Here is a 14,926-nt window from a genome sequence, read left to right on the forward strand (position 1 = left end):
ACATGTTTAACACAAAGAGACGATAAAGAGGTGGTGATCTTGGTGGTCTCGATGGAAGGGCAATGAAGGGAGCAAGTATAAATAACTAGAAAATACATTTATACAGTTCTCTGTCAAGTGATTTAGTGCCTGCAAGTCAACCAGATAGCCAGTTATTTGGTATCGCATAGAAAAAATGGCAATGACACAGACTAAGGCAGCCCTGGTAGGACTAGGGATGAGGCCAAGTTTGGATTAATTATCGTCAGGTGAGATTGAATAGACAGGACACATTTCAGGATATGAAGTTAGGTGTTTTAGGGCGTTTCGAAGCTTCTAAGCATTCTGAAAGCCGGGAAGGTGAGAGAGGATCTGCGTTGCTGTTGAATAGAGCAACCTGCTCAACTCTTATATTAAACCTTGAAGCCTGGAGGCATTCAGTCACTTGAACCTTTGAAAGCGTTTAAACCGTCGAAATTCGGGTTCGAAGATACTCGCGATAAAAGAGGCCTCACCAGTACCGTTCTATATTGGACAAACATGGAGCGTGAGAGCTGGAGAGTGGTCAGATTCAATGCTGGTGAGAAGAAAAAACTGGAAACGAGTTCGCGGCAAACTCCTGAGGACAAATATGGAGCTTTACGGATAACAATCGTTATACGAATCGTAACAGCTGAAACTTCAATTCTGCCGCAACTTCCCCTTCACGACTACTCTACCTAGAGACAACTTATCACGACCTTCCGCCATACTGACAGCAAGTCCAAGAGCGTTCCACGCACGATCCTCCAAATACTGCACCTGACGCGCCTTTTCTTCCTTGTTAAGAGCTTTGGGGGTTGTGTCAGGAGCAGGAATGTGGTACTCATGGGAACGGGGAGGTAGCTGGGCATTCCATACTGGATATTTTCGGTTCGACATTCGTTCATACTCTGAATGGTATAATTGAGATAAATTGCGGGTTAGTTGATGCGGAAGACCACGAGAGGTGGCAGAGGCATAAAGAAGGGATAGGGTTCGGTCCACTGCGGTAGTGAATCGTTACTGCAACGTCTAGTGATAGATCCAACCAAGCACATACTTTGTGTTTCCCAATCTTTCAGCCGATTCTGAAGTGAATTTTTCTCGAGATCCGAAGGGTTGGTTTGTAGTTTGTTGATAACACGAGCAGCATCTGTAAATACTGGTCGCCAGAGAGAGCGAATATTTCGAACGGCGGAACTTTGGTGCAGAACAGATGCAGAGCTTGTTCGTAGGAACAGTCTATATAGACTCGTGAAATAAGGTGGTAACATCTGGGCGCTTATATGAACTTTGACCTTTAATCCCTATCGTACCCCTGAGATGTAGTTACTGTCACTTTGCGAAGATGGTGCTATATACCGTATATCTGAACTCAGCCACTGCTAAATCTTCAGTTGGCTACGACACCTGGCTAATCTTTCCGAGTCTTCTGCGTTGCATCTGCTGAGATCTGCTGTTATGTCGGGGGGCCCGTACGTTCTTCCAGTATCCTATCTCTTTCCTCACTGCACGACGTAGAGGCATAAACGTCGTATCCTGGGCGAGACGACGGAGCGATTTTAGCTAGTTTGAGCTAGCGCTGCTGTCCCTGAGTTCAATCCCAACACCATCTCTCCTCATCTCTCACCATCTCTTACCAACTTTTTGCTCAACGCTGGCTCGGTGCTGACATGGACAACCTGGATGTAGATTACATTGATCGTGCATTGGAGCTTTTTCGGAAGGTTGGTGGTTTGAAAGGGGATTTGGCCCAGGGGAAGTGGCGTGGGGTTGGGGAGAAAATAAGGTCGGATAGAGCTTCGCCAACGACAGAGGAAAAGGAAAAGAAATAGGGACAGTAATGTCTCGAACTTGAATATGGGTGGATTACATTTTCGGTATTTCATTGAACTCCAAGTTCCTGTCGTTATTTTTTGCTTGTTACAATTCTCTCCCAACTAGATCTCCATCGATTCATCGTAAATTTCGTTATAAGTAAGCAAAATCCAAACTGAAGGAAGATGATGACCAATAGTACCGTGTCGAGGACTGTCGAGGAGCCCCTCCTCCTCTCATAGACACATACAAGGCACCTGGACAACTACTGACCAATGCCTAATCAAGCCTTTACGGCTAGACGGATTCCCGTCGTGGTCTCTCTCTCGAGCCAGACATAGATGACAGCTACATACAAAGATAACATTTCCTTCCCCATTCATAGGTACCATACAGTATGATGTTCACTGGCACTACATATGCACTAGCACAACGGTGAATAAACGAGATTGAGAAAAAAAAGTGAGTAAAAGAGGACACAAGATTGCGCTTGACACCCTTCCCATCTGCATCATCCCTGAATCGCAATCCATGTCCTCAACTCCTCCAACATTTCTATTTTAGGCTTAAAGTGTGGAAGAGGAACAGTCATCCGACGAGTTATTTATCTTATCTCCGTTATCTGCGCCGTTATCTGTGCCGTTCAAAATGACGAATTCTTCGGCGGCAGTCTCGACAGCTTAATTTGCAAGTTCCTTGAAGTGGCTCGGGCGAGCATGTACTGCTTTATCCGCCGTCATTTTCCCTCTATCCTTTCAAATCGTAAAGCCGTGACTTATGGACTTAAAACAGCCAAGGCCTATTCGACAATGAAGAACATTCCTTCAAGGCGGCGGATTTGGGAGCAGACGCGAGCTTATAACCGGAGCCAAAGCACTTTCTTAGCTGCTGGTTCGTTAAGATCTAGCTCTGCAACTCCACTGGCTGCCATGCGTCGAATTCATGCAAGATCATTGTCCTATTCATCTATCCCCAGATTCGTTGCGAGGGCTTTTAGAGTGCCCATTGCTGGCGCCGCGGTTGGTGCTGGTGGCCTAGGATATGCGGAGTACAGATTTGAAGGTACATTTTTCCTTACCTTTATGCCTATTCGTCGTCTTACCTGAACCCTCAGAATTTCGCAAAGAAACACAGTCTTGGATGAATGCCGTGCAAGATAGTGCAGTTGACCTCTTTGATTCTGCCACAGACAGAGTAAATAAGGCCAGGACGCGTGTTTCCGGCATCAGACTTCCTGAATTCCAGGCGCCCAAGTTCTTGAAGGACTTGTTTACTGAGGGCGATCAAGACAAAACCGGAAAGAACCAAGGAGAGCATGGAAAGCGAGATAATGACGGAAGCTCTGACTCGAAACAGCGACCTCCGTCCGACAATGCTACTATTGCAGCTTTGTTAGCTGCGACCATGTCTTCCCCTTCGGATTCAAAGACTGGAAACAACGGCCAACTAGAGAGCCAGCCAAATGGCTTGATGAACTTAACGAAGAAGTTGATCGAAATTCGAAGCATGCTTCTGAGTATCGACCAGAACGATTCGCTGAAGCTGCCTAGCATAGTAGTTATCGGAAGTCAGAGTTCTGGGAAGAGCTCTGTGTTGGAGGCGATCGTGGGGCACGAGTTTCTCCCTAAGTAAGTACATGGATCCTCCTTGTTTATTCATCGTTCAATCTACATACAACTCGCTGACGGTGTTTCTATACTCAAGAGGTAATAACATGGTTACTCGCCGCCCTATTGAACTCACTCTTGTACACACCCCAACACCTCCCGGCGAAACTCCTTCCGAATATGGGGAGTTCCCTGCTCTTGGATTAGGCAAAATTCACTCCTTCACCGACATTCAGCGTACCCTTACCGACATGAACCTGGCCGTACCTGCTTCAGAAGCTGTTTCGAACGATCCCATCGATCTTCGCATATACTCTCCCTTCGTCCCTGACCTTACTCTTATTGATCTTCCAGGCTACGTCCAGATTGCCTCTTTGGACCAACCTGAAAGTCTTAAAGAGAAAATTGCTGGACTTTGCGATAAATATATCCGTGAACCCAACATTGTACTAGCCGTTTGTGCAGCGGATGTCGATCTTGCCAACAGCCCGGCTCTCAGAGCTAGTCGCAAAGTTGACCCATTGGGGTTAAGAACGATCGGTGTTGTCACCAAAATGGACTTGGTCTCTCCTGAAGAGGGTGCCGCCATTCTGGGAGGTAATCGCTATCCGTTACATTTGGGTTACGTAGGAGTCGTGACGAAGGCTATTGGGAAGAACAAATCTGAACGTACGGGTGAAGTGGTCAAACGAAGGGAGGACGACTTTTTTGGAGCTCATAAGGCCATCTATGGGTCAGGCTCACTCATGGTCGGAACCAGTACTTTACGGAAGAGGTTAATGGAGGTTCTGGAATCATCGATGGCATCGTCTCTCCATGGAATAACGAACGCTGTGCAACTTGAATTGGAGGAAGCTACCTATCAGTTCAAGGTACAGTATAACGATCGGAGAATAACAGCAGAGTCGTACGTGGCGGAGACGATGGATGTACTCAAAGCTCGTTTTCAAACTGCCAAGGCAGAATTTCGTAAACCAATCATCCGCGAAAAACTCAAGATGATGTTAGACGACAAGGTCATGGACGTTCTGGAACAACTGTATTGGCTGGATAAGCGCGCGAAAGAACTAGGTGATCTGGCCGTCGATTCGCGGGTCAAGGGTCCTGAAGACGTAGATTCTTACTGGAAGCATAAGTTGGATGCGGCTGGCAGCCTTTTGACGAAATCGGGAGTCGGGAGAGATTCCACGTTACTGGTAGCTGATGGGCTGCGAGCGATGATTGATTCTATAGCCTCGGGGGAACCGTTCACATACCATTCGCGCGCAGCCGAGCGGCTCATTTCATTCTCACATGATATTCTGCGGGACAGGATTGGTGTCGCTGCTGATCAAGTCGAGAATTGCATCAAACCCTACAAATATGAAGTGGAGGTGGAACCTCGGGAATGGGAGCTGGGAAGAGAGCGAGCAATAGGCTTATTCGAGAAAGAAATAGCCATGTGCGAAGGAAAGCTCAAGGATATCCGGAAGAAAGTTGGGGGAAGCAGACGATTGGGAGCCTTGGTTGGATATGTGCAAAATCTAGAAGAGAAGGAGAAAGAGCGCAAAGAAAGGAAACTCAGAGCAGTGACAGCTAACTCCAACGATGATGCTGCAGAGGAGTTTGAAGAACCTTTGGCAGAGTCTTACCGGTTTCCTGCGGCTCAAATTCTAGATGGTGAGTTTGTGCCTTCGAATTCAACCCGTTCAGTTATTTATTGTATTTAGCCAAGCATGCAATGCTCTACACTGATCGCATATCCATTCTCAAGCTTCGTACGGTGGCCCTTAGGTCCAAGCGATGTAAAGCAGGTCCAGATAACGACGTTTTCTGTCCGGAAGCTTTCCTGAACGTTGTAGCGGATAAGCTAGCGTACACATCAACCATGTTCCTCAATATCGAATTGCTGGACCAATTTTTCTATGAGGTAATTGTTTTTCTAGTTTCATTGTGTCGTCTGTACTCATCTGAATTTTTCAGTTTCCTCGTGAAATTGACTCTAGACTGTTGTATGATCTCGATAGGAAAGAAATTGTCGAATTTGCAAGAGAAAACCCGATCGTACGACGGCACCTAGATCTGCAAGATAGGAAAGACAAGTTGGAAGAGGTAAGATTCACAAAATTCTGATTGACCCGTCTGATGCGCGAATGGTTCCATCTCAGGTCATGAAGCAACTTAACAGCTTGTCGACCTTGCGCGCCGATCCACAACCCAAACCACGTCGCAATCGAGGACTATTTGGTGGCGTTTTCTGAAGTGCAGAAATTCCATTGCTTCGCATCATATTTCGTATTGGTCTTCACGCCTGTACATACTCTCCACTCACTCGTGTTTATGACCTTTTGCGGACATAGAGCATTTTAATCTAAGAATAATTAATACATGGTGGTAATACAAACATTTGGTTATGATACACTAATGTAAGGAAAGAGCGAACGGTATGTAGATAATAAGCAAAAAACGCATTCATAATACTTGAGAATGATCAATTAGGATGCCCCGTATTCGACTGACCACAGCTTCAGGGTATTTCCTTCACAGGGTATCAGCATGCAAGATATTCGGTGTTGTTAGGAGCCTACCTGGATTCCAACCTCTCTATTAAAGCTACTGCACGATCTCGAGTTCCAGAACCGAGTTCAGCCCGTACCATAGCTTCCCAGGTCGAAGGCTAATTCGGCATGTCAGAAAAATAACACAAAAAATCGATAAAAACCTCTACCTCTCGAAACACAGGCTCCATGGGATTAACAGATGGCATTTTGGAAGGCTCATGGGGCGCATGATTATGTAGCGCAGCGATACCTTCTGGTGGATCAACCAGGCTTTCAAACAGTTCCCTTGCACTTGCGATGTCTCCTACTGCGGCGAAGCCTTTGATCATCACATTGACGATGTACGCAGTCATATGAACTCCTACTTCGCTCATTTTGGTGACGAATTGAGGCATAAGATCGATGCGTCGGTGAGCGACGCAAACATTGGCAATAGCCTCGAAAACAAGTGCATCGATTACTGGTTTGCGAGGGTGATGGAAAACATAATCGTACGCGGCGAGGGCTTTGTCTAGGTCCTTGGCGACGCAACCGTACGCGTTGATCAAAGTGGCGAAATGAGTGCCTTGCAGTTCTACTCGGTGATTGTCAGTAAGCTCCTGGAATACTGCCTCCATTCGGGGTATATCGAGAGGCTCAAGAGCATATGCCTCCATGAGTAGCTGGAGGAGAGATTGATTAACTCAGCGGAGGTAAAATGACAGCAACTTACCTTGTACGTGTACGATGTGGGATGAACATTATACTTCAATAATTCATGATAGAAGAAAAGGGCTCTGTCTCTATTGGGCTTCGTCGTGGTGTAAAGCTGCATCATGGTATTGAACGGCGGAATCCTTGGTTTGAAATTGGGAACTGATACCATTTCCGCGTAGAGGGCCTCCGCTGACGCAGCATCACCCACTCTCGCACAAGCTCCAATCACAGCGCCATAAGTAATCGAAGAAGGGGCGATCCCCGACGCCTTCATGCGTGTAAATAAATCCAAGGCGGCGTCGGCTTTACGAGCCTTGGCCAGCTTAGAGATAATGTTGTTATAGAGATAATGATTGGGAACGACATGAAGCGATTGGGATTCGTTGAACAGCGCCATGGCATTGCTGGTGTCATCGGTCGTGTCCTTCACATTGAGGATCAATCCACCGTAAGCGTCAGCAGAGGGAGCACCGCCTTGTTCGAGGATACGCTGTCGGTGCACATGAGCTGCGTCGATCTCTCCGGCTTGCGCCATAGCGATGATCATACCATCCTCGAAGAGGAACCAGGCATCCGATTGCAATTGCTTGTTGGATTCCATAGATGCAAGGACTGATTGTGCCACGTTGTATATAACCTTAACCTTTTCGACATCTTTAGCTCGTCCAAAAACTTGACAAAGGCGCGAAAGCGTGTAAGGAGCAGGAACTTTTCCCTTCCCCAGGTTTCGGGTAAAGAAGTCCCACATAACCTCAGGACTTTCGAGTAAAACTCTGTCTGCCTTCCGGGTCACCTCTCTGTCAATGGTGAGCGGTTTTGGGGTCCCGCCATTTTTCAGTCCATATACTAAGTTTTGCGGTGTCGGACGGGAAAGATCATCAGAAGAAATCGACGGATTTGTAAGAGGAGTATCCGGTTCCGCCTCTGAGAAGTCATTATCAGAAATTGGAGAGAGAGCAATGGACGGAGATGGTGTAGCAGCTGCAGGTTCTGTTGTATCCAGGTAGGTCTTGAATACAGTTTCAAGGCCAAGCTCTCCAATTAAAGACTTCACTTGATAGGCCGACCGATCATACATGAGGGCGCTAAATACATGCTGTCTAACGTCGTGTTCTCCCAAGGGTTGACTGATATTGTACTTCTGTTGCACAAGGTCTTCCAAGAGAGGCACTAGTCCTGCAAAATTCGGCCGGTGGTGAGGCTCAACCATCTCCAACGTAGCTCCTGCAACGCAAAGCGCTTTCAGTTGCTTGTGCGAAAGCTCCATCTTGGTCATAGATTGTTCCCGAGCGTAGTAGTACTGCTGCATGAGATAGAGGTGAAGACGAGGATGAACTTCCATTCGAGATCGGTACATGAGATTGATGAGAGCAATTGCGTATCCAAAAGAAACCAAGCCACTTGAACATTTTTCCCAGTTTTGTGCAGCTGCTAGCTGAGCAAAGTGGGTGAGATGCGCGCGGAATCCGGGAGAAATAGACGTCTGTTGATTGAATAATGGCATTGCGAAGTCCATTGCGTGTGTAGGCAAACCTAAATCAAAATAGGCCTCCCAGATCCCGGCTACGTAGGTTGAAATGGGAGATTGTGAGAGGACTGTTGATTGAGCGACTGCGAGATGCTCAGAGCATTCCTTTAAGCATTCCCCTGATAACGCTTCCCCGCTAACAGCAGTTAGAAGAGAGCGAACCGCAGCCAGATTGGTTTGAGCAACGTAGCACCTATCGAGCAGCCTGATTTCGATACCATCCTGAGCAGAAAATTCTAACAATTTAGACCAGACCGCGTTCATTTCCGGGAGCGCGTCCGTTCTCTGAGATAGTGTTTCAAGAAGCACTCGGTACGCAAGAGCATCGGGACGTGAAGGCAGAGGAGAAGGATCGAAGGAAAAGCCAGGGGAAGAGGATTGTGTCACAAGGGTGTTGAACCAGGTCATCGCACTCTGATAGTCACCTATGTTGCTTGTGAGTAGAGAAAGACTTCGATAAAGAACTATAGTCATACCTGAATTACAGAACCCGGCTATGATTGTGGTGTACGTAGATGGAGCAGGAGAAGGTAGCTCAGGCCGAGTATCCGCATTAGCTTCCGACTGGCGAGGTTCCAACATTTCTTGCAAAAGTCCAACTGCCATATCAGGTTTACCACACTTGAAGTACGCCTCCATCATAACGTTCCAGATGCGAACAGCAGCACGGGAAGAAGGTTGAGACCCTGAGGAGCCCCATGCAATTCTACCGGCTGCTGATTGTTCTCGAAAATCGGCAAATACATCTTCTGCAGCATTGAGTTCGCCTACTCGAGCAAATGTTTGTATCATGGATTTGTAAAGGACGGCAGAGGGCTGCAAGGAATGTTGTTCGACGATCTCCCAGACCATAATGGCAATATCGACAGCACCATAGTGGGCACAGCAGCTCAAAAGGCTACTGAATAACTGTATTTGGAGATGTTCCTTGTGAGGCATAGTACGAAGAATCTGGAAAAGAGACACTGCTGAAGCAAAATTGTTTTCCTTTTCTAGAGCATCTTTTCGGGCTTGATCTTCTGACGAAAGAGAATATTCTGCAGAGGGATTGAGGATCCTCTGGCTCTTCAGTTTCTGTTCAATACCGTTCAAGGCCCACACAACTTCATGATCGCGGTCGCAATGAGCCAAGATGAGGGTGATATGAGTACGAACGTTGGGATGAATGCCTAGACTGATCATAGAGTTATAAAGATCCTGAATATCCGCCAAGGGCGAACCTCGGGGGCGAGTATGATACAAAGCCTCCAGAGCAGCATTAAATTCGTAGATGGAAGGGTCGACCAATTTGGCAGCGAGAGCAGCACGAAAGTTGTTGACAGCGAGCAAAGCAACTTCATGATCACCAGATGAGCGCGCATGAACGAATGCGCGATAGTGGTCTGAGGATTGAGAAGTATGGGTGTTGTGTAGGTTGTCGGTCTGATTTACGATAGGCGGCAAAGTTTCAGGCACAGGAAGTGGAGGTGGCAACGTATCGATTGGAGGGGTGTCCGGACGGGTGACGCTCGCTGTCGAGTTTCGACGCGCCAAAGGAGGAGTAGAAGGAGCAGAATCAGCCAAATCAGGTACGATATCGTCCGTAGTCAATGCCTGAGTAAAAGCATGCTTCGAGCGAGCATGTAATTGAACGGTGGAAAGAACGCTCAATTTTTGTGCAGCTTCTTGTGGTGTGTATGACAGGCTGTGACTTCTATAGCGCCTAGCCTGTGGCTGACGAGGAGAAACATGCTTGATAGTGACAACTTCCTCAGAGTCATCACTTTGCGTATAGCTCGTATCATTGACAATGACTGGCTGAACCTGGGTCACTACCCGTGAAGCGCCCTATGAAACCGTGAGGACATGCTCAGAAAACACATTTTATCATACACTCACAAGGTAGCCATGGGTGAATCGGCTGCCCTTCGATCCACCACTAGCTTGGTCGAAAAAGTTATAGAGGGGCTTACTCGAACCTTTGTTTTGCTGGAAATAGTTGCTGCCCGGTGAACTAGTTTTAGAGGACGATGAAGGAGAAGGCTGGAGATGGAGGGCATTTCGAATTGTTGGATTTTGTCCAAAGGTAGTTACGACACGCGAAGTAACATATGCAACTTTTGGCAGGGGCAGCATTTCGCTGCTACAAAGTGGACTGGAATTCCAGACGGCGGTCGAGATCAACGTCCGGCTTAGGATTTTTTAATGAATGACTCGTTACTCGAGCCGTACCGACGCGTCACGGCAGCCGGACAGGACCGGAAAGTCACTATTACTCAGCTCCTAGTATACCCGAAAGTACGCCACACTGCGCCACTTTGCAAAGGAAGAAAACCAAGTGGATAAAGAGTTGGGTGTTTAATTGATGTCCTGTAATCTTAGAGAATATATACTACTATTATCGACTCCATTCCACGACGAATTGTCTGATCTTATCCACCATTTCCTCCTTCTCAGCTGTTTGTCCAAAAGCCTCCACAAACCTGCCTTCAGGATCCATCAAATACACAAATATTGAATGGTCCACTAGATAATCTCCCTTGGGATCTGCATCTGGGGGTGTTGAAAAGTATACACGATATGCCTTGCACACAGATTTTGTTTGTTCAAAATTTCCAACAAGACCAACGAAGGAAGGGTGAAAATCTGTCAGGTAAGTACGAATAGTCGAAGGAGTATCCCTCGCAGGATCGACAGAAATGAAAACAGGTTGTAGCGGAAGATCAGGGTTTGATTGACCTAGAGGGACACCATAAAGCTTTACACTAGGACATGGACAATAAAGACCTACGTAGTTCATTGACAACGGCAGTAACTTTATCCAGTTCTGCAGGACAAATATCTGGACAGTTGGTAAAGCCGAAATAAACCAAGGACCATTTTCGGAGCAGGTCTTCATGTGTAAATCGCTCTTCGGAGGAAGACGGGGCGGCGGTGCAGTTGACCAATGAGAAGGGGCCGCCAACATGCGGACGACCATATGATTTTGACATTCTTTCTTTTTCTAATGACACGAATTAGGTCAGTCAAAATCCAGGGACAAGCACATACCGCGTTGCTCCTGGAGTTTTGCTTTTTCATTACGGAAATACCAGAAGAGACCTACACCGACAACGACAAATATAGCAGCCGATGTTGGAGTGAATGCCTAGAAGAAAATTAAGCCCATAGGACGAAAAAGGGATGGAATACTCTGACCCCAATGACATTGCGCTGAGGTCGACTGGGCTCAGAGGACGGTCGAGAAGGTTGAGAAGGTTCTGGAGACGTTCCGACGTGTCGCTTCCATAATTGAGCTCCAGTGAGATGTTTTTGAGGCCGTACGAGGCATCTACCAGTTGAAAAGGGCCTGGTAGTAATAGGACGGAGGAAATGATTCAAAGAAAGCATTGGAGGTCACACAAGTCACGGTTATATTGTAACTTCAAGTGCAATAAGCCTATATATAAGCGTATATATGTATCAGTATGTATCGCTTTGACTACTTTGAACTACGATGACCCCAACCATTGTACAATTTACGCCTCTTCCGTCGCTAACACATCCTTCCTTTTGGCACAAACTGACCGAACATAAGCTGGATGTACTCAAGCTCAGCGACGCTGGTGTCGATATCACTGCAACTTACCGCGTTGGTAGGCTGATTGAAGATCGCGAAGGTGGTCCCGGTGCATTTGTTGGTGTTGGAGGGAGTCTTGGAGTTGAGGAAGAGAGCTTTGGTCAAGGGCATTCGTCGTACGAAACATCTTTAGTATACGCCTCAATCGCTCACTCCATATCAGTCCTGCAATAGGCTCAGCAGTTGCGAAAGGTGTCGTAAAGAACTATAACACTATTGAGGATTTCAAGGCTGCGGACAAGTCGAAATTATTCAACGAAGCAGCGGACAAGGTACTTCCGATGTGTTTTTCCAATACCAGATGCTCGAATTATCCATCAGATCTGGACATCGATCCAAACAGCGCGTTCTACTACACTGCTTAATTCGTTTCTCCTCATTACCTATGCCGATCTGAAGAAATATAGGTATTACTACTGGTTTGCTTTTCCAGCCTTTACTAGTACCCCTGCTTGGCATATCGACGCGAATCTAGGTTGGATCAGCGCAGGAACAGCTGAATCAACGTATTCCAAGGAGCAGATGAAGGTCATCTATGATCAACTGCATTCACTGGAGCAACAATCCGCGTACTTCCTCATAAGATCGTCTGGCTCCAATGAGATCAACGTCGTTGCAATCGAAGACTACAGTCCCGACACAGACACAATTGAGACTACCACAATTGGCTTCATAGATCCATCAGCACAACCTCAGAACCCTGGGTGGCCTCTTCGTAACCTCCTTGCCTATTTCAGAGCTCTCTATCCGCAGTCCACTTCCAAGTTAAGAATACTCTCCTGGAGAGACGCGGAATTCCCAAGAGGTGAAGAAGGGTGGAAGAGTCGAGTCGGAGTAATCTTTATAGGGCCTGATGGCGTGTCAACCGAAGAAAGCGATGCAAAAACGCGTCCAAATGCTGTAGGATGGGAGAAGAATGTACAAGGAAAGTTAGGCCCTAGGATGGCGGACCTCGCTCCCATGATGGATCCTGTCAGGTATGGCATTCCCCTACCGCACTTACTTCCCCCTTCTAATCTTGCGTTTAGGCTGGCGAACCAAGCGGTGGATCTTAATCTGAAACTCATGCGATGGAGGATCCTCCCAGAGCTAAATTTGGAAAAGATTTCAGAGACAAAATGCTTGCTCCTGGGCGCAGGCACGCTGGGGTGTTATGTTGCAAGATGTCTGATGGTAAATCCTACTTCGCACTTATCTCTGGTTCTCATTTTCAACGGCTCTATACAGGGATGGGGTGTGCGCACTATAACATTTGTCGACTCTTCGAAGGTTTCGTTCTCGAACCCAGTTAGACAACCACTATTCAAGTTTGAGGATTGTCTGAACGGAGGGAAGCCAAAGGCTGAATGCGCAGCGGAACGGTTGAAGGAGGTCTGGCCCGGGATCGTAAGTTGTCCCATTCCGATCCGACGGAATATTCATAACACCTGAGAGTCGTAGAACACTACAGGGTATACGTTATCCATTCCAATGCCTGGACATCCAATTCCTGCCTCGCCACCGTCAGTGCTAGAGCAGACAAAGAAAGATGTTGCCAAGTTGGAGGAGCTCATCGAAAGTCACGATGCTGTGTATCTGTTAATGGATTCGAGGGAGAGTCGTTGGCTTCCTACTGTGATTGCCCGAGCGAAGGACAAGGTGAGCGCAGGCTCTGATGATCGTCCCAGAAGTCTATTTCTATGAGTGCGTCGTATAGCTTGTCATGAATGCCGCTCTGGGATTCGATACTTTCTTGGTAATGCGACATGGAGCTCGACCTGAATCAGGCAGCGTTGATCAGAAAGATGAAATGGGAGGTTCCAAGAAACATCTGGGATGTTATTACTGCAACGATATTGTTGCACCCGCAGATGTACAGTCAAATTTTCGAAGCCTGAGGCCCATAAACTTACTGCCCTCTTCTTCCTTCTAGTCGTTGACTGATAGAACATTGGATCAAATGTGCACTGTGACTCGTCCAGGCTTAGCTTCGATGGCAGCATCGACGGCTGTGGAATTAATGATGAGTGTGCTACAACATCCCCAAGGGTGCGTATACTCGCATATTCTCTCGTATCAACTTCCTGAGGCATCAGTAATTCAGTATCCGTGCCCCAGCCCCTCATCCTTCATCAGCCAATGCTACAGATAACCAATTCGATGAGCACGGAGAAGGTACAAGTGTTCTAGGACTGGTACCCCATCAATTGAGAGGTTATCTTGCGCAATTCCGAAATTTACACATCGTAGGGGCGGCTTACGACAGGTGTACAGGGTGTAGCGAAACGGTAGGTGTTTCCAATCGTGTGAGCTGGTTAGCACATAGTGATTGACTATGTCTAGGTGCTCAAAGCATATGAATCCCAAGGATTTGACATGATGATGAACGCGTTTAATGACTCCAAATATCTCGAGAGGTTAACAGGTTTAGACAAGCTTTACGAAGACGGGGAAAAGGCACTTGAAGATGTAGAATGGATCGAAGGTGATGATGAGGACGATTTCTGAACGATGTTGTACTTTTACGGATACGTATTGAGAGCGAGAACCAGCAATCCAAGCCAGAGTTCGATTGCCAGGCGAGAATATACATATATGTATTATAGCCCAACTACAGAAACAGACTGTTCATTCTGATTCTGTAAAAATGCTCAATTTTGACTGCCGTTGGCATGATTATAACGACTTACTCTAATGGCTGAGATATTTCCGCCCTTTGGAAAGCCTTCTACTCAAAATGCGTCTACCACCCTTGCTTCGTTTTCTCGCAAGAAATCCATGCCTCCGCTTCCGCTTTCTCTGAGACGGTTGATACTCCGCGCCAAACGAACGATAGCGAACCTGCTGCAGTGATGTGATGCTTGGTGTCACGGCCGCCAAAGGGGATCGAAGGCAAGTATATGAAGTAGGAAAGTTTGTTCTGGATAAAGGTGACAGCAGGGAGAACGGTAGCCGCGTTGGTTGACGAAAAAATGAAGTAACAGCCAGCGACTGCTTATCGACGACCGCAGTCTTCAGGACTGTCGATGCATTAGACGCGTATAGAGGTCGAGAAAGTGACCGGACAAGAGCAGTAGGAATTCGAGGCATTCGATGGTCAAGTTCACTGGAAAAGACCTTACGTTAGCTTAGGACATAAAATATCGGCGCTTATTTTACA

General features: G+C 47.0%; 7 protein-coding genes across 7 annotated transcripts; 2 read left to right on the top strand and 5 right to left on the bottom strand.

The window, feature by feature from the left end:
* Positions 1-288: 288 nt before the first annotated feature.
* Positions 289-1,280, bottom strand: C8R40DRAFT_1104949 (uncharacterized protein). Its single transcript, XM_046228087.1, is given in 3 exon segments — positions 289-327; positions 340-1,004; positions 1,061-1,280. The coding sequence occupies 2 exon segments, from the start codon at positions 1,272-1,274 to the stop codon at positions 661-663; spliced, it is 558 nt and encodes a 185-aa protein (XP_046086207.1). The 5' UTR covers positions 1,275-1,280; the 3' UTR covers positions 289-327; positions 340-660.
* A 145-nt stretch (positions 1,281-1,425) lies between these two features.
* On the bottom strand, positions 1,426-1,992 carry C8R40DRAFT_215700 (uncharacterized protein). Its single transcript, XM_046234370.1, has 2 exons — positions 1,641-1,992; positions 1,426-1,585 (listed from the first exon to the last, which is right to left on the bottom strand). Exons 1-2 carry the CDS (start codon positions 1,887-1,889, stop codon positions 1,577-1,579), a joined length of 258 nt encoding a protein of 85 aa, XP_046086208.1. The 5' UTR covers positions 1,890-1,992; the 3' UTR covers positions 1,426-1,576.
* Positions 1,993-2,450: 458 nt separating this feature from the next.
* Positions 2,451-5,810, top strand: C8R40DRAFT_1265278 (P-loop containing nucleoside triphosphate hydrolase protein). The gene is made up of 6 exons (XM_046233906.1): positions 2,451-2,880; positions 2,933-3,446; positions 3,523-5,084; positions 5,135-5,334; positions 5,388-5,516; positions 5,573-5,810. Exons 1-6 carry the CDS (start codon positions 2,535-2,537, stop codon positions 5,663-5,665), a joined length of 2,844 nt encoding a protein of 947 aa, XP_046086209.1. The 5' UTR covers positions 2,451-2,534; the 3' UTR covers positions 5,666-5,810.
* Positions 5,811-5,813: 3 nt separating this feature from the next.
* On the bottom strand, positions 5,814-10,384 carry C8R40DRAFT_1251397 (uncharacterized protein). The gene is made up of 6 exons (XM_046233700.1): positions 10,068-10,384; positions 8,666-10,016; positions 6,678-8,614; positions 6,133-6,627; positions 5,993-6,081; positions 5,814-5,943 (listed from the first exon to the last, which is right to left on the bottom strand). Exons 1-6 carry the CDS (start codon positions 10,302-10,304, stop codon positions 5,877-5,879), a joined length of 4,176 nt encoding a protein of 1,391 aa, XP_046086210.1. The 5' UTR covers positions 10,305-10,384; the 3' UTR covers positions 5,814-5,876.
* An 87-nt stretch (positions 10,385-10,471) lies between these two features.
* On the bottom strand, positions 10,472-11,610 carry C8R40DRAFT_1251402 (SCO1/SenC-domain-containing protein). Its single transcript, XM_046233701.1, has 4 exons — positions 11,367-11,610; positions 11,220-11,316; positions 10,960-11,172; positions 10,472-10,907 (listed from the first exon to the last, which is right to left on the bottom strand). The coding sequence occupies exons 1-4, from the start codon at positions 11,556-11,558 to the stop codon at positions 10,567-10,569; spliced, it is 843 nt and encodes a 280-aa protein (XP_046086211.1). The 5' UTR covers positions 11,559-11,610; the 3' UTR covers positions 10,472-10,566.
* A 54-nt stretch (positions 11,611-11,664) lies between these two features.
* Positions 11,665-14,274, top strand: C8R40DRAFT_1160795 (uncharacterized protein; the record flags this gene model as incomplete). The annotated part of the gene is made up of 11 exons (XM_046230059.1): positions 11,665-11,903; positions 11,951-12,059; positions 12,109-12,764; positions 12,816-12,960; positions 13,015-13,173; positions 13,228-13,425; positions 13,484-13,553; positions 13,584-13,639; positions 13,700-13,815; positions 13,871-14,054; positions 14,110-14,274. 11 exons carry the CDS (start codon positions 11,665-11,667, stop codon positions 14,272-14,274), a joined length of 2,097 nt encoding a protein of 698 aa, XP_046086212.1.
* C8R40DRAFT_215848 (ribosomal protein L34-domain-containing protein) lies at positions 14,066-14,908 on the bottom strand. The gene is made up of 2 exons (XM_046234372.1): positions 14,457-14,908; positions 14,066-14,405 (listed from the first exon to the last, which is right to left on the bottom strand). Exon 1 carries the CDS (start codon positions 14,854-14,856, stop codon positions 14,458-14,460), a length of 399 nt encoding a protein of 132 aa, XP_046086213.1. The 5' UTR covers positions 14,857-14,908; the 3' UTR covers positions 14,066-14,405; position 14,457.
* Between the last annotated feature and the right edge of the window lie 18 nt (positions 14,909-14,926).

The sequence above is a fragment of the Lentinula edodes genome (genome assembly GCF_021015755.1).
Source record: "Lentinula edodes strain Le(Bin) 0899 ss11 chromosome Unknown C8R40scaffold_18, whole genome shotgun sequence".
Lineage (NCBI taxonomy): Eukaryota > Fungi > Basidiomycota > Agaricomycetes > Agaricales > Omphalotaceae > Lentinula > Lentinula edodes.